Here is a 24,770-nt window from a genome sequence, read left to right on the forward strand (position 1 = left end):
AATCATTAACCGTGTATTTCCGGGTAATCTCAATATACAGGACTCTTTTTGAAGTTTTCCCCATTGTGCTTCATCAAGAAATGTGTTTTGAGATATTAATCCGAACAATTTTCTTTTAGAACTCATTTATAGCTTATCACCTGTGGCTCTGGATGGAACAATGTTGTAAAAGGATCTACTTCGTGATTTTATATAATGTTTCTACACCAGAGGATATGATTTGGTTACGGAAATTGCCGAAAGACCTGCGAAGTGGATGACGTTTTACTTTTCGCTGTGCTGAACTACTCGCAGTGACGTGTCTCGGAACTTCTGTTCTGTCAGTCGCCAACATGGCAGGCATGCAATTTGAGTACGATGAAGAAGGAGGGACTTTCTTTTACTTCCTCTTATCATTTTGGGGACTTGTTCTTATACCAGCCACCTATTACTTATGGCCGCGTAAAGTCAAGAAAGGTATTGTATTTAAAATGAAATCGCTTCATGTGTAGTGTTTCCATTTTCATGCTTTTACCTACAACGTTGTTGTTGTATACATGCTCAATGGTGTACAACACTCACGTTTTTTTTTCTATGATGACATTCACAGCTGTTTGATATTTTATGTCGCTTAACAGTTTTTACCTGGTGTTTTCTTCTAGAAATGGCAGAGTGACGCGGTCGATAACAGGTTAAGGTTATATTTATGACAACACTGATTCATGATTCTTTCATGTAGTAAGCAGCTGTTAGTATAATAGTAAGTCATCTGTTCATTTTGTACCCCAACCATTATGTGCCTAGTCATTTCGTACTCAGGAAATTAATCCTGCAAATGCAACAAGCTGTATAACTCAACTTGAGCCAGGTTTTACATCATCTAACTGACTCAATCAGTTATACAAGCTACAAGTTATATGACTTCAAAGGTTTTGTCATCATTTCAGGACTTTTTTGTTGTCATATGACAACAATACTCAGACATTTTGAACCACTTTTGGACATCTCCATGTTATGAATGTTGTGTGAAACATCATACTGGATAATGTGCAAGACTACTAACGTGTTCAACCAAACGTCAGCTCATAACACTGGGTTGTCTGAGATTGCCCTGATGGTAGGTTTGGCAAATTTTTTTTTGGCCAAGAATGACCCCAAACCAACGTCAGCATGTTTCATTTAAAAACCTGATGCAGTTACATGTGCTTGTCATATATGTCAAGGCTGTCAGCATAGCCTTTTGCTTTGAGCATCACCAAGAAATCTCAGACCCGTGCGGCCTGGGAAATAACAGATCAACGTTGTGCTTACAATAAAATAAATAGACAGATTAAAAGATAAGGAACATAAGTGTGTGCAAATATAAGGCTGTGGAGATTTATTTGATGGATAATTTTTGTCCCAAACACTGTGACACACTGCCACAGCAGCTGCATCAGATTTTTAGATGGCGTGTACTCTGACTTTGATTTGGGGCCATCCATGGCAAAACAAAATGTTACCACTCTTAACGTCAGAGCAGTCTCGAACTAAGAACTGAGTTATACCTGAAAAGCTTGGACCCACAATTTTAACATGGTGTAACATATGGCGTTTAAATGTTTTCCTTAAGCATGAGAGATCGGCATAAGTTCAAGATCATTTATTGTGACATGCAAGTATGTTGATATTTCAAATGTTATAATGTGTTCATGAAATATGTCCTGTACGAAAATAAGGTAGCTGTATTAAGTACATCTACATAAATATCTTGGTTACAGAATGACTTGGGATGAAACAGGTTGGGTACAAAATAACTAACTTTAGAAAGACTTTAGAAAAGCTAGTTAAGGCTTATCAAAGCAAATATATTAATTTCCTTAGACTGCAAAATTTTGGCAACAAACATTAAACATCAACCAACAATTTATTTACAATAAAAATATCATCATACAGATTCCTTGTAAATTAAGCAAATTATAAAGAAGCTTCTTTTTAATATTAATTTCTTTGTCTAAAAATTAGTTTGTCATGAGTTCATTACATTTATCCATTAAAATACTGTCTCAGTATCAATATAAAATATTGACCACTGAACAGGGATCGATTTGAAAGACCTATGGTAGTTTTTGGTCCCATTATTCGACATCTCATTATTTGAAAAGTTTACTGAGTATAGCATACATGTAAGTTGTCAAAAGCCCATAACAGTCAAGTTATGATAACCATGTTAATCAAACATCAAATTAAGATACACAGTTTTAAATATCAGAGAGTTATACAGGAGGGCACCCTCTGTGTGTTAAAAGTGTGCTTGTCGGCAAATGTTCAGTAAGGGGGGAGGGGTCAGTGTCTTTGAGATGTGATCATGCCCTATTCTGACAAAATTGACACTGGAGAGATAAGGAATCCAGGAGAAATTTGGAAATGAGACGATCAAATTCTGGCTAAATCTATTCAAGGTGATAGCACAGAGTGGCTAGGTGGCTGTTAGAAGCTGCCCTAGTTTCCGTGAGAATAATTACCTTGCCTTTGTATAACCCGTCATATTTTTTCTTTGTAGTTTGTGTTTAAGGCCTTTGTCGCAGTTTGACCACATCACTGTAACATGTTCATCAAGTAATGGGATGTGATAAGGAAATAACGAATTGCAATGAGCATTCTCATGGCTGAAAAAAAATACCATTTCCTTGTTTCCAAGGGTAATGAGAAAATTTTTATTTCTTCTGAGTAAGTTTGTTTTCTGAGAAGCCATGGCTGATTTAATAGCCTTGCACTTCAAAGTTTGATGTGTACACATGTAAATCTAGATTGCGAAAGTGAAGGGCTTGAAGACCAGAATGACAAACTGAATGAGTAAAAAGCACTAGAGTAGAGTGGGCGTCTGGTTTAATGACTTATTTGATATTCTGACATTTATTGGACGCAAACTACAAGCAGTCCGAAACCCTCTGTGGAACTGATCAAGAATAATCAGTAAAAGTCCACGCTTTGAATATAAAATAATATTTAGAATTCGTATTAGAAAGTAAACCTTTGTTTTGAAATGGAATACAAAATCAGAAATACCAAGACTAATGAAAATAGGCTTCCATGCAAATGAGTATCTCACAGGGATAGATAGTGATAATTATGCTGAGACGTGCCACTAAATAACTAGAAAAGGCAATGGCTGTCACTGTGTCAGTCTGATAATGAAGAAACTAATTATAACTCCACATCTAGTTCCTTGATGTCTGACTATTAATGTAGGATTACAGAATTAAGCAATGTCTAAATGACCAATAAGGTAAATGTAGATGTTAGATGTTGAATGTGGAGGGAGGTTATTTGGTCAGCTGAATTATTAAGTGAGGTAGCTGAGAACTAAATGGAAGTGAATCTAATACAGTAGTTACGTCCATCGAGGAAACAGATTCAAAAAGAACACTTCCCTAGCTAACCAACAGTATACTCTCTCTCTGTCCTTCAGCATGGCAGATAAAGAGCTTGCATTGAACCCCCAAAAAAGTATCCAGTTTGGCTTACATTTATTTCTTGTTTAAAGAAGCATTATTTTAACAATTTGAATATTTGAAGCTCAAAAATTTATTTTTAGATAAGTAAATAAAGGTGCATGATTATTAAACCTAACCCTTTGTATTTGGGACTCCGCTCACATATTTAAGATGTTCTCTAAAAATATATTAAATTATTCTTGAACTACACATTTTTACTCAGTTAAGCATGCTACCCCAGGGAGTCTCCAGGGATGAAAAGGACTATCTCTAACGTATACCTTTCTCACGTGGACCTGGTGTACGCAATAACTTCACATCGTTTAATGCATATGTTTGTTATTGTATAAAAACTGCAATTATGGTTAATTATATTTCTAAAATTGTTGTTAAAGAACTATTTTTATTGTGATTTTTGGTTTTTATCTGTTTTTCGTTTATTTTAACTTTTTGAGAAAGCGTCTCTTGCCTGTTTGTTGTGATTTTGGTTGTTATTCTCATGTCAAAGACAAGGTTTTCCTGCTTCTTGCCATAATGTGGCAGAAGTACTATCAATGTGGCATTGAACCTTTATTCATTTTACAAGCAAGTTTTCGAGTTGCGTCATCATGACAACGGATTCTCGTCCCAGTGAAAAGTGATGTCGCTACCTTCAGAATAGTAGCGCTACTTATTATTTTACAACATTGGGAAATCAAACCTACCCAAGTAAATACTTCAGAGGATTCTTGTTAATTAGTTTTGTGTATTTTACATACTTGTAGCCCATGTTAACACTGGCCCTAGGGTGCCTTGAAGTGACAGCATCACCTCATCAAAAATTATGAATTGCTTGTGAACTCTAGATCACCACTGAAGTTAATGCTAAATATTTTTATTTCTCAGAAGCTGAAGAAAAGCAGATTATTTGTCAATGTGGGCCCTGCATTGAAAAAAATCATCGCCTTAAAGCTAATCAGCCATGGATTCAAGCGAAACAGAAGGGGATGTAAGTCTACTTTTCTTAATATCTTTTAAATATACAAAGTGTGTAAACATTTTATATGTGCAGGTGTATGTTACCATTATTTTGTAACAGAATGTTTACACTAAGCGTTACTACAGTGTATCATGTTTGTTCTTGACTGATTTACATGTACATGTAGTATGTATGATACATTGATCATGATCTCTACAACAAGCTATACATAAGAATTTATTTTTGGCGGCTGTATACCCACAAATGTCTAATTTTAGCTTTTTAGAAGTAAGGTGATGTATTGTGAGAAAGAAGCAATTCCTTTAAGCTGGGGACAGATTTATTCGCCCCAGGGGAAGGGACACAGGTTTTGGTTAAATTTGTATCTATGCACAAGGGGCAAAATTCACACCGAATGTCTGCTGTTTAGCGTGAGAATTGATTTCCTAGAAAAGAGCTCACTGTTGTAATAAATTTACCGTAGCTCTCGGTTGTGTTGTTTTGTTTAACTTTAAACATATGACATAGGTTACTATTTTGAGATAATATATTTTCCAGAGTTGTAACTTTTAATGACAGTTTTATAACTTCATGTGCATTTTTGGAATAAGTTCAGATATTTAGTTAAAGGACGCACAGGTTTTTACCAGTGGTTAAGGTATTTTGTGTTTGTGTCTGCCAAAGGTCAAGCTTTTATCTTTAGCTCAGAGTAAGCCTAATAAAGGAATAATCTTGATTAGGCTTTATCACACCTAAGACCTTAAAAGTGGAAGTTGTAACTTCCTCACTTGGCATTCAGCATTAAGGGGATAGCTCAACAACTGGTTGACTCGTATCAACGGCTCAGGCAAGGCAGCTTACTTACCTGTGGTAAGTGGTCTCAGTGAAGCAGCACTAGATAAAAGAGCGGTAGAAATCCTTCATGCAACAAGGAGGCGCATTACATGCGCCCTAAAGATTCCTTTGTGGACATATTTCCTCCCACCATAACACTGGCTGACATAGTATAAGTGAAATATTCTTTAATACGGCGTAAAACATCAGTCAAATAAATACACTGCGGCGGCCAGCATTATGAAACCGGGCAGAACCTGAGGAAACCCATGACCATCCACAGGTTGATGCAGTATTTCCCACGAACAGTCGGAGAGCTTTATTGAGTAAGATCGGTAAGGTACTTTTTCGTACGTTTGTGGAAGTAAAGTTTATCATGAAATTGCAACATGGGAATATGTGGTATTTATTGTCATTTTCACTCATACTAATTTGTGCAGAAATCCAACAGATCCTGGATGGGACAGGACAATGCCTTTACACACTAATACATGACTGCTATTAGCAGTAACCTGTATTAGTTATGGTTTTATGTTAAAATTTGTGTATCGTTATAAAAACAACAGCAATATTCTTCTTCTCATTCACTTACAGCAAAGTTGGCCTTGCCATTGGTTGGGTTATCTTTGCACTACTGGCCTACAAGGTGTCCAAAATACAATTAGATTATGTGGAATATGATCCTTTTGTGGAACTTGGTATTGAAAGGGTAAGTAGAATTAAATTGACTCTTGCAATAGCAGCTGTGTTGAATTTTATTATGAGCTTACGTGTAAGGCATGTTATCTGCAACTAGGCCTTCAATTTAATTTGAGAAAGAGGTGGTGGCAAGTCAGTGGTCATTTCCAGTGTGGAAGATATTTTGTTTCTAGTCAGTGTTGAGTTAAACATCATGAGTTAAGTCAGGAGTCAGCACTGCAAATTTATCCAAAATAAGATTTGATTGGAGTAATACAATTCTCTGAAACAACATGAGTGTACAATAATCAGATCTTATCCTGAATGACAGTCTTGTCTAGTCGAACATATCTACATGTATACCATTAAACCTCCTGCTTTCTGTGCAGGTGACACCAATTTTCATGAATCTTTTTTTGTTTATGAATAGTTTGAGCCTGAGCAAGGCATGTCTGGCTGATGCTTTAACACAAGCTACATGGCCAGTAATCAACAATATGGGAATTTTGAGTTTTGACCATATAACATAATGTTGTTGTTCCTTGGTGCAGTAACTTTGTTGGCTAATCACTGTGTACTACCATAGACAGCTACTAGTGTATACAGTATTGAACCAATGGGGTCGCTGTGAGTTCAAGTCCAGCTCATGCTGGCTTCCTCTCCGGCCAGAGACCTGCGGATGGTCGTGGGTTTCCCCCGGCTCTTCCCGGTGTCCTCCCACTAAAATGCTGGCCGTCGTACAGGTGAAATATTCTTGAGTACGGCGTAAAACACCAATAAAATAAAATAAATAAATACAGACTTTGTGAAAATAGGAAATAAAATTCACTGATAATGGGTAATATAAATTCTCCCCAACCATGTCAAAATGCACTGATTAGCCCTCCCGTGACATAAAACGATGGCACCACAGAGAGGTGATGTCTGAATGTCAGATCTCAAAACACCAATATTGACCAAAGTACAAATGTTTGTTTGTTGACAGGGTGCTTCTACCAGTGAGATTAGGAGGGCTTACAGACAGCTGAGTTTAGTGCTTCACCCTGACAAATCTACAGGTGACTCTGCAAAGTTCATGAGAGTTGCTAAGGCGTATGCCGCGTGAGTACTATAATACTGTTCAAAGATAGTTGTTGCTCTGTGTTGGATTGTTTGTGAATAACAAAAGTCATATGATTGTTTGCCATTTGGAAAGTTCAAATGTAGTAAAGAAAGAATTACTGTGCATTGCAGGTTAACAGATGAAGACTCCAGGAAGAACTGGGAAGAGTATGGCAACCCAGATGGGCCAGGAGGTAAAGTATTCACCGTCTGTGGTTAATACTACACTGCTTAAACAGGAAAAGCCATCTAGCATTAACCAGTCAGAGGGCTGATAACATTTAATGTTGTCCATGAGCTACATGTAGTTTTATTGATAGAAGCATGTGTAACAAGTTCGGCCTGACACACTCATATGGTCTACAAGTACACAGGTGGTAGGCTCTCATACGGTCTACAAGTGCACAGGTGGTAGGCTCTCATACGGTCTACAAGTGCACAGGTGGTAGGCTCTCATACGGTCTACAAGTACACAGGTGGTAGGCTCTCATACGGTCTACAAGTGCACAGGTGGTAGGCTCTCATAAGGTCTACAAGTGCACAGGTGGTAGGCTCTCATAGGGTCTACAAGTACACAGGTGGTAGGAAATATCATTGTTTCTGGATGATCTCAGAAACATGTCTCCATTCATCCCCATGTAGCTGTATCATTTGTTTTACTTTTTTTTTTTTTTTTTGTTATTTTATACTTTGTTAAAATTTATGGCCTTTTGCTTTCTTTTTCCTAGCTTTTTCTGCTTATTCTGATGTATGTATAGGGATTATTGTACACTCATGTTGTTGTGGTTTCAGAGATGTTAAATTGTGACGTCTGTAAAGAAACTAACTATTCTTCACGTTTGGTATTGGATTCCTGTTACCAAGCAAACAGATAAATTATTAAATGTCATTGTTTACTTCTAGTGACAAGGTTTGGCATTGCTCTGCCGAAGTGGATTGTGGAAAGAGAGAACTCTGTATGGGTAAGTACAGACTCCAATGCGCAACATACCCTAAATGACGATTAATTTCGTCCATGGCTAACTTTCACATTTTTCATGATTCTGAGAGTACTATTGATTTTAGAAAGGTGTTGTGAGGTTTGCTTGGAACATGGGAGGATATTCTACTGGAAAATGGTAAGTTTCAACACCAAAAATAATATTTTGTGACATTTATTGGCCTCTGAAAATACACCTTTGTGGACGAAATTTTAGGTCATTCAGGGCACTTTTTACAACTCTTGTCATTGAATGACTACATGTTAATAAATGAGTAGCGAGACTTTTAAGCCATTAACAGTATGGCTGTGACATTTGGCAATCCTGTCCCTGGACACCTGAAGTTGTTATCACATTAATAAAGAGCACAGCTATGAGGTTTAGAAGACTGGTAAAGACATCACGGGCTATGGCACTAGCTTCTTGCATTTAAAGCTGAGCTTTTTAACAGTTAAGCGGGTCAAACAATGACTGATTTGTCGTGCACAAGAACATTGTAAGTGCATTATTCTTGACCATGCTGTAAAATATAAATCTAATACTATATTCCAACGATTTTAATTTTATCAGTGAAAACCCAAAGATGTTTTGGAAATGTAAAGGAACAATGTGGTAATTGTGTGTTGTACTACCTGTTGACAGGTTCTGGGTGTGTATGCTGCGATATTTCTCATCATACTGCCTTTAGCAGTGGTAAGTAGATCTCATTAATACCCTTCTTCATTTTTACCGAAGCTCTTCCTATTAGGTAGTTCTTTTTTTGAACTCCCTGCTGTTTTTAATTTGCCTAGTTCATGGACATGCAATATTTGTGTGTATCAGCTCAGAGATAGTTTGGAATCCTCTTAACTTTTATGTAAATGACTTTGGAATCTCTACGTACATACAACCAGCTTGTTACAGATATTGCAGTTGGGAAAATGGATGCTACATTCCTACAACAACAACACTTTGTCTGAATGAAGTGTTGTTCAGCTTTATTCTCTAGCCAGTGGTCTGTATGTGTTCCATTGCTAAGTAAATGGCTGCTGTTATAATGTTTTTAATTGGTATTTAGAAGCTGGTAACATATTGGTTACGGATAACAACTTCCAGGTTTAATCGCTAGCTGTGTTCTGATCTTGAGTCTTAAGAAAATTTTCGGATGAATTAAATATGTATCATCGGCTTCAAAACATTCTTAGAATAATCAAGATTGAAACATTGCTAATAAAGCTGGATCTGATTGTTTTATGTTGTATGCTAAATCCTGTATCAATGGTGTGTGTAATTCAGCTAGTAATTGCAAACTGGTCTTATATATGAATGGTTGTAAAAACATGACATAAAAAAGGTTAATGCTAATCCTCTGATATCATTGTTTTTGTTTGTTACAAGTCTATTTCAACATTGTTTTGATCATACGTTGAGGTCATGTTGTAACTGGCTTGTTCAAATGATAAAGTGTTTATAGTGCTGGCTAACTGAGACACCATTACTCCACCAAACAACCCCAAAACCTAAACAGATGCTAATCCTGGGCTTGGTGGGCAGGAAAAAGGCTGGCCAATCCTTTTGTTCCCACTCATCATTTGCCATATGAGGTACTCCAGTGCTCTAAGATTGCCAGTTTAGTACCAGATTGCAGTAAATTTCATTGTACTTAAGATGGTGTGCTATTTTGAGATTGGTATTGTCATTAGGGATAGGTTAGCTGTTGACTGTTTATCTGTGTGTTTTATCAGGGGACATGGTGGTACCGGAGTATCAAGTTCACAGGAGACCAGGTTCTACTGGATACCACCAAGCTCTACTGCTACTTTTTCCACAAGACCCCTAACATGATCCTCAAGAGTAAGTTATCAAGACAGCTATTAAAGACGCAGGACAAGAAAAGCAATAAAAAGATGCAAGATCAAGTGCAGGGTGTAAATAATTGAAAATAAGTACAGGACATAAATGATGACAATAAATAATGAAAGTATTAAAGTTCTGGACATAAATAATGAAAGTAAAGGCGTTAATAGCATTCTTATTGGGGGTTTTGTTGTTGTTGTTTTTTGTTGTCATGTTGTTTTTTTTTTTTGGTCATTTTTAATTCAACAAAGTGAGAACTAGACATTGCAAGAGCAATGTTGACGTCAGATTAACTTGCAACATGCAATAAAATATTTAAAGTTTCCAAATACATGTAAGAATGGAAAAACCTGAAGCTTAGCTAATCCATGGGTTATTTTTTGTTCGTCCTAATGTTGTATTGTGGGGGCTGAGGTGGTTAGCACGCCACTATGGCACAATGACCCAGGAGTCTCTCATCAACTCTGTTGATATGAGTTTACCTCCAGCTCATGCTGGCTTCCTCTCCGACCGTACATGGGAAGATCTGTCAGCAACCTGAGGATGGTCGTTTTTCCAGCCCGGTTTCCTCTCACCAAAATGATGTCTCCTGTCGTACAATTGAAATGTTCTTGAGTATGACATACAATGCCAGTCAAATAAATAAATAATGTTGTATTGACAAATATCCCCCTCTGAAAATGTCCAATTTACTGATGTTACAGAACAGGCAGTCATAATTTTTGCAACAATTAACTATCAGTTTCTTGTTGTTTGCATAGGAGCAATAATGGTGTTAGCAGCATCATGGGAATTTGACAAGTTTCACAACAAGGACATTGTGGAGAGGCCTAGTGACAATGAGGAAATACCAATGGTGAGTCAATTCCAAGTATTATAGGGACATATCTGGAAAAACAAGAAAGGTTCTAATCCCAAACTTTAATGGTGACATTGTGACTGTGCATAAAGAAATTTTAAGAGTGCAACTCAGAATATGCTTTCTAAGTATCCGCAAAATAGTGCTCTGCTTGCAAATTTTCTTACTGTATTTAACCTAAAATAATGACTATAATAATGACTTAGTGAATTTCCCACCCCCACTCCAGAGTCTGAGATTTCCATAGGTCTTTTGAGGCTAGTTTGGAAGATACCCTAATTCTTCAACCTTTTCTCACATGAAAGAGCGATTTCCAGTGCAATTTATGCACATTTTTTATTTGATTTTGGAGACAAAATTACATTGGTTGGGTTGGCCAGTTTCAGGGCTTCTCAAAAAGTATAATTCTATGAGTCAACACAGAATAATGCCCACAGAATATGCTTGAATAGACACCTTGCAAACATGCAGAAGGTTGAAGAATTACAGTAGTATGACATCCTTTAGTGAAAATGTAAATTTCAGCACCAAAAGTAGTGTTTCATTTCTCTCCTTCATTTCTCTCTAGAATACAAAAACTTTAGACATTATTTATGTATACATGTCGGTATACCATCCCTGGTTCGGTTGGGTGGGGGGATGAAACCGTAACTGTAAAGTTTGACTGAATCATGTTCATAAACTAATTTGAAATGTTGTGTTGTTTAGCTGATGCGAGATCTGCCCAACCTGAATGAAAAGAACAAAGAGAAGCCCCTGTGTTTTCCTTACAGTGTTAAAGCCAGGGCTTTGATCCACTCTCATCTAACACGATTGAAGCTTCCTCCCAATTCTCTGGAGTTAGGTACGTCACTACAACTGGCAGTGCCGAGTTAGATTTTTGATGTTCTGATTTATGCTATCAAAAACATTTGACTACATGTACATGTAGATAGCGTTATATTGTATTTGATTTTCAACACAAAGAAGCTTTTTATAGACAAATGTTTGCGCAGAGGTCAAAAAGATTGGAAATGTTGCTGGAGTGTGAAATGATTAATGTTTAGATATATCGTCAGGTAAGCATTTATTCTCACCACAGGTAAATGTATATGCCAGAAGCCTCAGGTGTTCTGTGCATGGAAGATGAAGTGTTGCACAGAACGCATTCTTCTACCGTATACTAATTATGCTTACACTGTAAAATATGTATTTTATACGTAAATTCATGGAAAAGTCTGTGAGGTTAAGCCTTTGTTGAATATAGTACTTGTAAATGTCTTAATACGTACATGCATGCATGTATGTAAGCAACTTTGTAATTAACACACAGCTGTGAAGACGGTTCAATCCCAGCCTTGAATCTGGTGCCATTTGAGTTGAGATTTCTTGAAGACGGCTTGTCTTCCACTAGTAAGATATAAGGGCTGCTTAGTTATCTAATAGATATACTTTGCAGAAAATATAATGATTATTTTATGTGAAAAACAATTCATAATGTGAATCATGGTATTTTGAAAATTTTATCAATTGTCACTCATTATGGTACACCTTTGCATATAAGCACCCATAGGCAAGTGTGTATGTCACACTTCACTTCATCAATAACTCGCTAAAGTTTGATTGGTTTTGCAAATTCTTAATCATGACATTTACACAACAATAAAATACAAATCTAAATTATGGCAGCAAAAATATTAGCAGAACCTTACTTTTTTACTTGTAGATCGTCAGTATGTGTTAGAGAAATGCCCATACCTCATCAATGAAATGATCAACTGCGTGGCTCAGTTAGTAGCTGGAGCAGCCACTGGTAGATGTGAGTATACCCGTTGGCCATGACAATCATTATATATAGTGTCACAGGGCCAGATCTAGTTGAACATTTGGGTACCCTTTTCATCTGCACAATTGTCCAGTTGCACCATTTTCATACATGCAAATAACACACATATGAAAATTTCATCATTTTACCAAACATCGGACCCCCAAACCCTTATCACAGGTTCAAAAATACCCTGGACCAGACTGTGTATCAGGTTTTAGGCTGGTCATATCCTAATTGTGAAGTTGACTATGGTGTTACATTGGGAATGCTTGCTGTTTGTCACCATAGAGTTTACTGGTGTCAGGTCATTCCTGTTGTAACCATTCTACTTTAGATTCTGTTTACATTAGTCAGTACATTATCAGAGGGTGATAGACATTCATATGCTGGGCTTAGGATCACAAAGTCTTGACTGCCAAAACAACTCTTTACTTGCTTCTTTCTTTTTTTGTTAATCCAGATTAATACAGTGGAAAATCTATTTTGGCACAAATTGAGTTTAATAAAGCTTTTCCTGCAGACGAAATCAGAACTTGAGTAGTATTGGTTATATTATAATTCATTTCATGGGGATTTTGTCTAGGTACATGTAACAACACTTTGTTAGGATTGCTCTTTCATGGTCTCAGTGAGGTGTTTCTTTAATGGTCAAAATATTTTAAAGGCACTTGATGCTTGAAAAACTCTAAGTAATGTCATCTTATTTAGTCTTGTCAGATATTTGATTACCTCTTTTGAAACACTAAGAATTTTGTTGCAATATACTTTCTGGAATGAACTTTGCTCAAACATAAAAATTGAAGGAGAAAAGCTGTCAAAGCAAAATATAGAGTTTTTGTTTTTTGATTTTTTTATTCTCTCTTGCCACAGCTATGACAAGGTTAATATTGATACAATATTGAACAGTGGATGTAGCCTGTTCTTGTAAAGCAATAGTTTATAGTATATTTAAGGCCCAGAATGTATGTCTTATTTGTTGATTTTGGTGGTGTTGTATAGTGGCACACATGCCTCGACTGGAGACTGCTGAAAACTGTATGAAGTTATCTCAGATGATCATTCAGGGACTGGAGGACAAGTCAAGCCCTCTACTACAGCTACCCCACATCACACAGGACATGCTAAAACACTTCTGTACACGGCGGGTAAGTGTTTGGTCAGAGTTAACAGGCTTTGTTATCCTAACCATTAAGATATTAAACCTTACAGGACATGCAGGAACACTTCTGTCCTCGCTAAATGAGTGCTTGGTCAGCAATAACAGGTTTTGTTATCGTAAGCATTAAGATGTTCAACATGTACAAGATCTGTTTGAAAACTTCTGTACACACATGGTCAAGCACTTGGTCAGAGATAGCTCTTTGTTTTGCTGTCGTAACCATTAAGACTTAGTACTGGCAACTTGGGCTCAAACTGAACTGACCATTTTTCTCTTGCAATACAGGCGTAACATTGCCATCACAAGTGCAGGAGTGAACAATGAGCTACACAATTTAAATAGGCCAAAACTACATGTTTTTGAGGCATATTAGACAGGTTTCCCATAGCCTGTTGATTCACTTCATTATGTGTTCATTGTTTACTTGACAGAGAACGATTCGCAGCATTCGTGAGTTTGTGGCGATGAAGTCAGAAGATCGACGCTCTCTGCTCCGTACCTTGAGTGACTCAGAGTACCAGGATGTTATTAACGTAGCTTCTGATATGCCCAACGTGGAAATGACAGTACGATCAGAAGGTAACATTATGATAACTATTTCATTTATATTACATTGGACAAAAAATTTGTCTTTTTTAAACCAAGATATTTAAAATTCTGGCCAGGTGCACTAAATGGAGGACCCTTGATTTGTGCTATTCAGTCTCTTGTTTACTGAGTACTTTTTGCGGTTTTGTGTCAGAAAGTGTTGTCTGCCGTGAGGACCTGGATTTCATTAACTCTTACAATAAGCATAAAATACAGGTATGTAATTAAGTACTGTTAGGACAGAGAGTTTGTAGATTCCCTTAGTCTCATTGCTTGTAGGGCAATGTTGGCAAGCGGCAAACAAATCCCAACCTGTATTTTCACATGTGGGTAAGTTAGTCAGCAACTTGCTAAAGGTCGGTGGTTTACATCAGTGAATCCATTTTCCTCCACCCATAAAACCGATCAACGTCATATAAGTGGAAAATTCATTAGTTTGGCGTTTAACAACAGCTCCTGTATGTCATATGTGGGATAATTTGATAGTAACTTTCCAAAGGTATATGGTATACTACAGGCAATCCAGTTTCTTCCACCCGTAAAACTCACTGATGTTGTATTTTTTATGGCATTATATACATCAACATAACTGTTGGTTGTTTTGGTCTTCAGTGTTGGATGATGAGGATTCCACAATAACAGCTGGCTCTATCGTCACGGTGACGGTGACACTTAAGCGACAGAGCATGTCTGAGTTGTTTGATAAGGAGCACATAGAACCAGAACAGCCAGTGGAGGAAGATGTCAAGATGGACGAGGTGGAAGAGGATACAAATCAGGTATAGCATCGACTAATGAAAACGGGTTCTTCCTTGTCATGAATTTCATCATTAAAACTGCCGTTAGCATCTTGAACATGTCCGGTATATGAATGGGTGTTGCATGTTGTGTGGAGAGAAGTGAAAGTAGTGACTAAGGAAAAGTTGGTGAATTTTGAGATGAGAAAAGTGTACAAACTCTGGGACCAAACTGGTAAAGCAAGAAAATCTGGTTACCATGAAACCAGAAATGAACAAATGAGTGAGTTGCAATACATTATCATGTCCGTCTCTATGTATCCACAGGAAATTAAAATTGTACGTGGAAAAAAATTACATTGTTGTAAGCCAGACACACATTTTAGATCTATTCGTACATGTATAGTAGATGTCAGGGAACTTCAATTAATCATTGTGAGCAGTTGAAAAATCTCAAAAAAATATGTAGTTTATTCCTTTAAAGGCTAGGGATGTCAGAGGCCACTAACCTAGGCCAGTGTTAGTCATGATTATGAAAGCTTGGAGACTAGAGTGATAGTTCATGTTGATAGTTATCATTGTCTGTCATTTTAGTCACAGGATGACTAATGAATTTCAGGCTTGAAGACTCCAGATTTTCCTTTTTTGATTTCATGGTTTTGATTTTTAGGCAGGAGAGTCTCCACTGAGAAAGCCCAAAGTCTGGGAGAAACAGAAGAAGCAGAAGAAGAAAGGAGGTCATGGAAAACAGAAGAAGAAGGTGAAGCAGGTGTATAACTGGAAAGCAGCTGCTGGGGTCGGCATTGCTAAACAGGGACAGGAGAGTCACAAGGACCCAAATGGGGTGAGAGCATGGAATTGTACCTGTTAGTTGCGGGTATTTTCTGTTGTTAACAACTAAATAAATAAAGTAGCGACACTGTGACAGACACCACATTCTTTGTCATTAGTTTAACTCATTGCTTGAGTTGTTTAGGAAGAAAGATGAAAACAGACGTAAACTGTCACAGACATTTCTCTCTGACATGCTTGTTAACACTATAAATAAACTTCTAATAAGAAATTCTTACGAGGCCATGGAGTGTGTCATGTGGGAGCAACTGGAAACAGATTCATATGTTCCATAGGCAAAACAGGGTTTAAGGAAACAGACATGTCCTTGAATTATAGAAATATCTTGATAAAACTGATAATATGGAGGTGTTTTCATCTGTCTCAGTGTGGATGATTTTGTTTACTTTGAACTGTGATGTCTTGGTTGTAGCTGGTTGTACAACATCACAAAAATAACAAATTATGCTTTTTAAACTTCCTCTGGAATATTTCATGAATGCATGTATACATTTGATAAAGTGTTGTCTGTTCTTTTAAGTCACGAGGTTTATAAGTTAAATGTATACGTACCTGGCGAAGATGAGGATTACTCCAGGCATTCCTCCACCCATAAACCTGATCCTTAGTGAAGCATTCTTGAGCATATCACCAGTCAGTGAAGTAGTCAGCACTTTGAGAAGGGGGTGCAATAAGACTGTAGCTGTGTCACTATGCTTGTTAACACAGACAGTACCATCAGAGGACCAACCTGTGACAGAAAAGGGGGAGGATAGTGAGGAGGAAATGTCTGCGGCTGAGGAGAGTGAGAATTCGGGAGCTGAAGACCAAAATCCAGACAACGACCATGAACCAGCCGACGATGACGAGGATTGGTCACAATATCAGGAGGAAGCCAAAAAAGAAACGGTGCTGGAGACAAAAGCTAAAGAAAGCCATCCTGTCCACTGTCCATACTTCCCAATTGTAAGTCATGTCATTTGTAGGTATCCCCATGAGTTTGTCTTGCTGATCAAAGTAATACTGTCAGCAAAAAAATGTTTGGAAATTCAGTGCTTTGTTGCAAGCATAAATAAATTGATGTAGGGGCCATGTTGGCTCAGTGAACTAGGAGTCTCTCACCACTGCGATCGCTGCTCATGCTGGCTTCCTCTAGGGCCGTATGTGGGAAGGTCTGGCATAAGCTGTGGATGGTTGTGGGATCCCCTGGATCTGCCAGGTTACCTCCTGACATAAAGCTGGCTGCCGTTGTATACGTGAAATATTATTGAGTAAGGCAAAACACCAATCAGTCAAATAAATACATGAAATTAATGTTAGGAATCATTGGTGTACGTTTTGAGAACAGATTACATGATTACATTTTATCAGTGATCATTAAAGTTTATATGGAATAGTGAGATATCAAGAACAAGCTACGCTGAAGGTAGAGTGCATCTTCTTCTGTGGTGTAACATTGCATGCATGTGCACTTCATATATGTTGTATGAGCACACTTACACCGATCATTGTGACAGATGAGTTCACAGTTTTGAGCTGCCTTCATACAGTATGAGTTCCTCACCGCCTAAAGATTTTGCAAAATATTTCGCAGATGGGTAGGATTGAGGCGACTGTGGTCGTTTGTACAGAAATGATAGGTATTAGGTTGTAGGGCTCCAAATACTGCTCATTTTGTCAGTGTTCGTGCTTTGTTTGTAAACATTTTTTCTCTTGATTTCTGCGTAGAATATGTTATCAGTTCTTTTCTTTTGATGTGTAATTCATGTCCTGCTGTACATTGAGGAGAGTGGTGGTCTACAGACGGGACTTGAGGAAAGTATTTGATTTATTTATTTATTTCATTGGTGTTTTACGCCATACTCAGGAATATTTCACTTATACGACGGCAGCCAGCATTATGTTGGAAGGAAATCGGGCAGAGCCCGGGGAAAATCAACGACCACCCGCAGGCTGCTGACAGCCTTCCCACTTATGGCCGGAGAGGAAGCCAACATGAGCTGGACTTGAACTCACTGCGACCGCATTGGTGACAGGCTTCTGGGTCATTACGCTGCACTAACCCACTAAGCCACAAAGTCCCCTTGAGGAAAGTAAACAGGCTGCGTGCAACTTAATTAGTATAAATGTATGTATCAGGGATTCATTGTTCAATGTGTTTTTTTTAGGGGTTCATTCTTTAGTGTGTTCTTCAGGGATTCATTGTTCAATGTGGTTTTTTTTTAGGGATTCATTCTTTAGTGTGTCCTTCAGGGATTCATTGTTCAATGGGCTTTTATGACAAACCTAATCTAGATGTAGTTTTTTCTTGGTTCATGTGTGTAAAATAAGAATTAAAAATCCGTATTTATCCTGCAGGTTAAAAGGCCGTTTTCTGAAGGAGGAAATATTTAGCAATCTGCAGAACAGTGAATATGTACATATATATCTCAGTTTGGGCTACTGTATCTTGTCAGTGATAGTAATTAGTTTAAATTGGAAGGAGTTGACAAGTTTGAAAATGCTGAAAGAGATATTCATATACATTGTACGTATGGAATATTTAGTGTTGGTGGTTTGTTTCTGGCATTCCCATGACCCTTGCTCCAGTCATATAAATGAAAAACTTTTGATTACAGCATTAACCACTGATTAAATAAATAAATACTGAAGAGGTTGTTGTTGTTGTACAGGAGAAGCAGGAGGCTTGGTGGGTGTATGTTGCTGACAGGAAGGCACACATGTTAATCACAGCCCCTGTACAGCTATGTAGTCTCAAAAGAGAAGAGGAAGTGAGTTGTCTTTATTTATGAATGTACTGATTATTTATTTGCCATTGGTTAGTAGTAGTAATCAATTATTTTAAAGCTTTCAAATGCAAATTTCTTTGTTCCACTTTTTTGGCAAAAGTGGAAGGAAGGATATCAGATTGAGGATTCTGTGCTATATATATTCAAACTGCTTCAGATATTTTTGATTTTTATCAAATATTGCATGGGGGTTCACTTTGTAAATCCTTACATGAAGTTTGTAAATCAACCCAATTAGATGCTAAATTTTGCATATTTAGTGGTTTCTGGGATTCTGGCTGGTTGTTTGTTTCTGTGCACTATAAACTGTTTTAAATCTTGCATTGCAGACATGTTTATACATGATGGGAATAATCATACATGTACCTGTATGTTCTGTTTGTCAGGTCAAGTTAAAGTTCTCTGCTCCTCCAAGACCTGGTATCTACCATTATTCTGTGATAATGAGGTCGGATTCGTACCTGGATTTTGATCAGATGCAGAACATCAAGGTAATTGTTATATATAGTTTCATTATGGTACAGAGTAAGGAATAAGGCTGTATGAATAATTCTAATGCAGAATTTTAAATTCTTTCTGGCTGTGCAAGACTTCTCTGTGTGTATGTGGAATTCAGAAATTTTGTCCTTGAATATGCACCAATCAAATTTGGGGAAAATTGTTCAACTCACTGTGAACTTGTCTGACAACTTCTTAAATTTCCTTTGATGTTACCTTCGCACCTAGCAAGATCCACTAACCAAGTGTAACTTTGTCAGAGTTTGTATATATATCTCCAAAGCTACATCTCCAAAAATTATTGGTCCAAATCATACTGATCTTCATCTTGTGTTCCAGCTCGATGTGAAGGAAGCAAAGATCGTGGAGGACCATCCGCAGTGGGAGTTGTCAGATGATGAGGAAAAAGAGCAGGAAGAGGAGAGCGAGGACTCGGACTACTCTACAGAAGAGGAGGACTCTGAGTAAAGACAAGAGTAGCCTGAGGAGCAGTGGCCACCAGGAATGTTGTGAAAGCTATCTTGGAGGGCAGTTGGAACAGGGTGAGGCAACGACAGAAGGAACTGAAAACCCATTCTCCTTATGACAGAGTTCATATTCTGTGCTGGCACCTGGCAGGAAATTGAGGCAAATTTTTTTTTTTTTTTAAATTTTGCTCTGTTATCACCTGGTGTTCTGAAACCTGTGAAATGCAGTTACTCTATGGAACAGTTGAATGCCCCAGGCCTGATTAGTTGACTGGATTACCGGTAGTAAGTAATCCCTTCTTAAGAGCACCGGTATTTTCTGTCCAAAGGAATTCTGCTAGTAGGAGAATGTGGAAGCAGGGAGGAGAACTCTAGAAGACTCTACAAACAGAGTCCCTTCAAAGCAACAGGGAGAACTGGGAACAGGGTGCACCCCTCACAAGGGCATTGGGAATGAGGAAAATGCGAAACCTGTCAGACCATGAATGTGTGTTATGCTATGTGGAAAAGCTTTGGCCACAATCAGATTTTGGCATATGCTTGTGGACAAGGGTATAATTTATCTTCACATGCATTTTGAATTTTAGAACCTTAAACGTGAAAGAGAAATGAAGATATATTTATTATTGCTCATGTTAATACTGATAAGTCCAAGTTTTGAGAAAGAGAATAATATGTCAATGTGTATATCATTTTATATAAAGCTATTCATAAAACTGGACATAAAACAGGATTTTTTTTTCTAAAAATTTAGAGCATTAATAAATTTTAATCCATGAAGTACATAATTATGTTAGACATAAGTAAATCTTACATTGTATTTTGTGCTGCCCAGCTTTGTAAGAGTTTCATTTTCATTTGATTGGATGAGATTTTCTACCGCAGAGTGTTGCATGAAGACAGTGTTTATCTGATTTATGAGCATTTAAAGTAAAACAAATGTTTGTATTTTGAAGTACACTTATCAGCCAGCCTTGTGCTGTGTTTGAAATATGACCTACATTTTTTCCCATTTTGTGCATTTAAATGCCTGAAATGCCTTTTGGTCCTGAAAGTTCCATTAGGATATGGTAATACCTTGCAAACAAACCTAAAATACCTTGTGGAGATCAATAGATTTCACAGAATGGGGTAAAATGTGCAACTCAGTCATGGGCGAAATTTTGGGACATTTACTGTATTTGGTAGTATACTGAGACATAATTCATGTGTAGGATGTTTTGGGTTTTCCACAATGGAAGAATCTGTCCAATCCAGTTCGTTATGTCTTGGAACCAGTTTGCTGATTTCCTCTATTTATTAACCAGTTGAAGCATGCTATGTAATACAAATTATACTCTAATGTGTTGTCATTTTACAGTCAAAACTGTTACTGTGTCAACTGTTTTGTTATATTTATGTAACTCTGTTTTCCTTAGTTGGTTCAATATCATTTTGAGTATTTACACTTGAATAGATGATTGTATGTACAAATTTGCACACTTTTTAAGCAAGGTAAATAACTGTTTCAAAAAGAACTCCTACATTTAATTATTGGCGATCTGTTATCAAACCAGTCTAGTGTTGGCATATGTATATAGTATGTTTTCAGCCACTGATACTATTGTTATCGACAAAGCTTATTTTGGTGGCTTAGTTGGTCAGCGCACTAGCGCAGCGTAATAACCCAGAGGCCTCTCACCAATGCTGTCGCTGTGAGTTCAAGTCCAGCTCAAGTGGGAAGGTTTGCCAGCAACCTGCAGATTGGTAAAACACGTCAAATAAATAAATAAATCGCACCATAATGCTGGCAGCCGTCGTATAATTGAAATATTCTTGAGTACGGTGTAAAACATCAATCAAATAAATAAATAAATAAATTTTTCTGGTGTGTTTAAAATTTTGAATGGTGTTAACCTCATGATAAGTAAGGATTTGGGCACATGAAAAGCCTTATGAAATCTTCAAATGAATTTAAAATTTAGGAGTTAGATTCTTTATTTTACATGGGCAGTGGTAAAGCACTTTTTAAGAAGTACCAATTCAACACAACATTATTGCGTGGGTATAAACGTCGCCATCCATTGCATTTTTAATTACATTTCTTCATACACATGTATAACAGTGAGAGCTTCCCACTTGTTTGTATATAGAAAGTTTTACAGTGTAGTTGAAACTCAACATTTACGATTGTCAGCTATGTTAACAAGACATGTATTGATTATTTAGAGAAAAAACATGTGTATACTATTGGCATCATCTATTATTGTGAATCTTGAAGTTTGAGAGTGGAGAGACTAAAGACGCGAGCTTGAATGATTGATTATTAGCAACTGTTACAAAGGCATTATTCACAGATTTACTAAGAAGAAATCAAAATGGTGTCCAAGTCAGCTCTGAAATCAGCTCACATGTTTTGAGTTTCAGGGAAAATCAGTTTTTAGGCTCAGAATTTGAGAGCTGTTTGTTCCCTATTGGTGTATGTTATTGTTCATGTGAGGCTTATTATCCTTGTACATAGCCTTCAGCTTCCTTGTTATACTTAAGTTGAGATAGTGTAGTTTGGCTGCTTTGTTTCCTCTTGTTTCACGTTCGTGAATAATACAGTATAGGAGTAGGCTCTATTATGCTTATTTGTAGGAAACACGCTTTTTGTATGTTTTGTGATGATGTGTTTTGAATACATGTCATGATGAAGAATGTTTATATGGTATTTATATGAGTACAAGTTGCTTTTGGTTGTATCAGAATGTTAATGAAAGTTGTTGTGTGTTCTGATTGGCTGATTGGTATTCAGATCTACCAGTCACATCTCTGATGTTTATACGTGTCTTTACAAGGTTTGAAATCAAACTCTTTTTTTTTTCGCCATAGTTAAGAAGACAAAATGAAAGAAAAACAGAAAGTCCTGTTTCATGCAACTTGAGAAATATAATAGGCAACTTTTCTTGACAATTTTTTGATCAGGTCTCATTGTATTTCGGAGGCACAAATGACACTGGTTTCCTCGACAAACTTCACAAACACTCAAATTTTTCCCTTGTGCTCTAAGTAACTTGTTGTGAGTCTTTTTTTAGATGCCCATGTTAGAGCCTGTGTAGTTAAAAATAATTGCCTCACATTTGTCACATTGTACTTTTTTTTTTTTTTTGGCCTTCAGCAAACAGATTTCTAACCAGAAGCTTTCCTTTTGTATAGAACTATTTCGTATATGAAATGAAAGGGGCAACATTTGACTTCAAGGAAAGTTCACAAAATTTCTAACAGTTAAGATTTTTTTTCCTTCAGTTTTTATCAAGACAGTAGTACCAATAACTATATGATCAGTCACTGTTACACAAGTTCAGCAAGAAATGTGGATAGAGAAATATTTGCTTTTTTGTGATCAGGAATATATAGACACTTTAACTTACTTCCTGGCTGTATACGTATAGATGACTGGAAGCAAATTCTTTTTGTTATTCATGTGCAATTTCATCTGTTGTGGGTGGCTTTGACTCTGGCATAAAATTGGGACATTATGGTAAATTTGAGACATGGCATCATTGTTTAGAATGTTCTCATGATACATGTTAAAAAATAAAATAATTTATAACAAATATATGTATACTTTTTTATTTCATAGGTGTGAAAAACTGAACTCAAGAACTACTTTCCCAGTTGATAACATAAAAATCGTTGGATCACATAACCATAATCTTTTGCATCAACATATTTATTTATTTATTTGATTGGTGTTTTATGCCATACTCAAGAATATTTCACTTCTACAACAGCAGCCAACATTATGGCTGGAGGAAACCAGGCAGAGCCCGAGGGGAACCCACAACCATCCGCAGGTTGCTTCCAGACCTTCCCACTTAGGAAGCCAGCATGAGATGGCCCTGAACTCACAGCCACCACATACGTCAACATAAGTATGTTGTCTCTGGATCATGCTTGGCCATTCTTGTCTATGTTTCATCTCACAAATCAGAGAATAAAGGCGTTCCTGTTGAAATTAAAAAATTGCTGAAAATCTTTGATGAAAAAAAAATCTTTTAATAAGATGGGAGTAAATTAAAATCTTCTCCTTGACCAATGAGAGGTTTCATACATGTATTACCTAGGATTCTCTAATCTTGGCACACAGTGTTTTCTGTTTTATTGCTTCGTTACAAGCCTACAAAGAAAGACTATTTGTCTGGGTGCAACATTATCCCTACCCACCACTGTCAGACACCCTTCCATATTGACTGCTCTTTCCATTGCCTGCATCAAGAAGTTTGTCCGGTATGGTAATCTCCCCTCGTTGTCTGTTGCCTTTTATATGAAAGCATTTCCAAGCTCATTTTTAAGCAGTGCAGACAATATTGCTCTTTTGTGTTTGAAACTACCAATGCTCAATCCCTTACCACACTGTCACCAATGCTGTCTCATGTTAGAAACTACCAATGCTCAATCCTTTACCACACTGTCACCAATGCTGTCTCATGTTAGAAACTACCAATGCTCAATCCCTAACCACAATGTCACCACTGTTGTCTCATGTTAGAATCTACCAATGCTCAATCCTTTACCACACTGTCACCAATGCTGTCTCATGTTAGAAACTACCAATGCTCAATCCCTAACCACAATGTCACCACTGTTGTCTCATGTTAGAAACTACCAATGCTCAATCCCTAACCACAATGTCACCACTGTTGTCTCGTGTTAGAAACTACCAATGCTCAATCCTTTACCACACTGTCACCAATGCTGTCTCATGTTAGAAACTACCAATGCTCAATCCCTAACCACAATGTCACCACTGTTGTCTCATGTTAGAAACTACCAATGCTCAATCCCTAACCACAATGTCACCACTGTTGTCTCGTGTTAGAAACTACCAATGCTCAATCCCTAACCACAATGTCACCACTGTTGTCTCATGTTAGAAACTACCAATGCTCAATCCTTTACCACACTGTCACCAATGCTGTCTCATGTTAGAAACTACCAATGCTCAATCCCTAACCACAATGTCACCACTGTTGTCTCGTGTTAGAAACTGCCAATGCTCAATCCCTAACCACAATGTCACCACTGGTGTCTTGTGTTAGAAAATACCAGTGCTCAATCTCTTACCACATTGTCACCAATGGTGTCTCATGTTATAAACTGCCAATGCTCAATCTCTTACCACACTGTCACCAATGGTGTCCAGAAACCATAAAATCCTCAAACAGTTCT

At 37.3% G+C, this 24,770-nt stretch overlaps 1 protein-coding gene across 1 annotated transcript; it reads left to right on the forward strand.

Annotated features, from left to right (window-relative positions):
* The first annotated feature begins 332 nt into the window (after positions 1–332).
* On the forward strand, positions 333–23,155 carry LOC135482190 (translocation protein SEC63 homolog). The gene is made up of 19 exons (XM_064762060.1): positions 333–456; positions 4,341–4,443; positions 5,842–5,956; positions 6,911–7,026; positions 7,159–7,220; positions 7,930–7,988; positions 8,649–8,699; positions 9,731–9,839; positions 10,604–10,698; positions 11,410–11,545; positions 12,407–12,499; positions 13,508–13,653; positions 14,099–14,246; positions 14,868–15,034; positions 15,663–15,836; positions 16,553–16,789; positions 18,496–18,594; positions 18,999–19,103; positions 19,450–23,155. Exons 1-19 carry the CDS (start codon positions 333–335, stop codon positions 19,576–19,578), a joined length of 2,268 nt encoding a protein of 755 aa, XP_064618130.1. The 3' UTR covers positions 19,579–23,155.
* Positions 23,156–24,770: the final 1,615 nt, after the last annotated feature.

The sequence above is a fragment of the Liolophura sinensis genome, chromosome 1 (assembly GCF_032854445.1).
Source record: "Liolophura sinensis isolate JHLJ2023 chromosome 1, CUHK_Ljap_v2, whole genome shotgun sequence".
NCBI classification, from domain to species: Eukaryota; Metazoa; Mollusca; class Polyplacophora; order Chitonida; family Chitonidae; genus Liolophura; species Liolophura sinensis.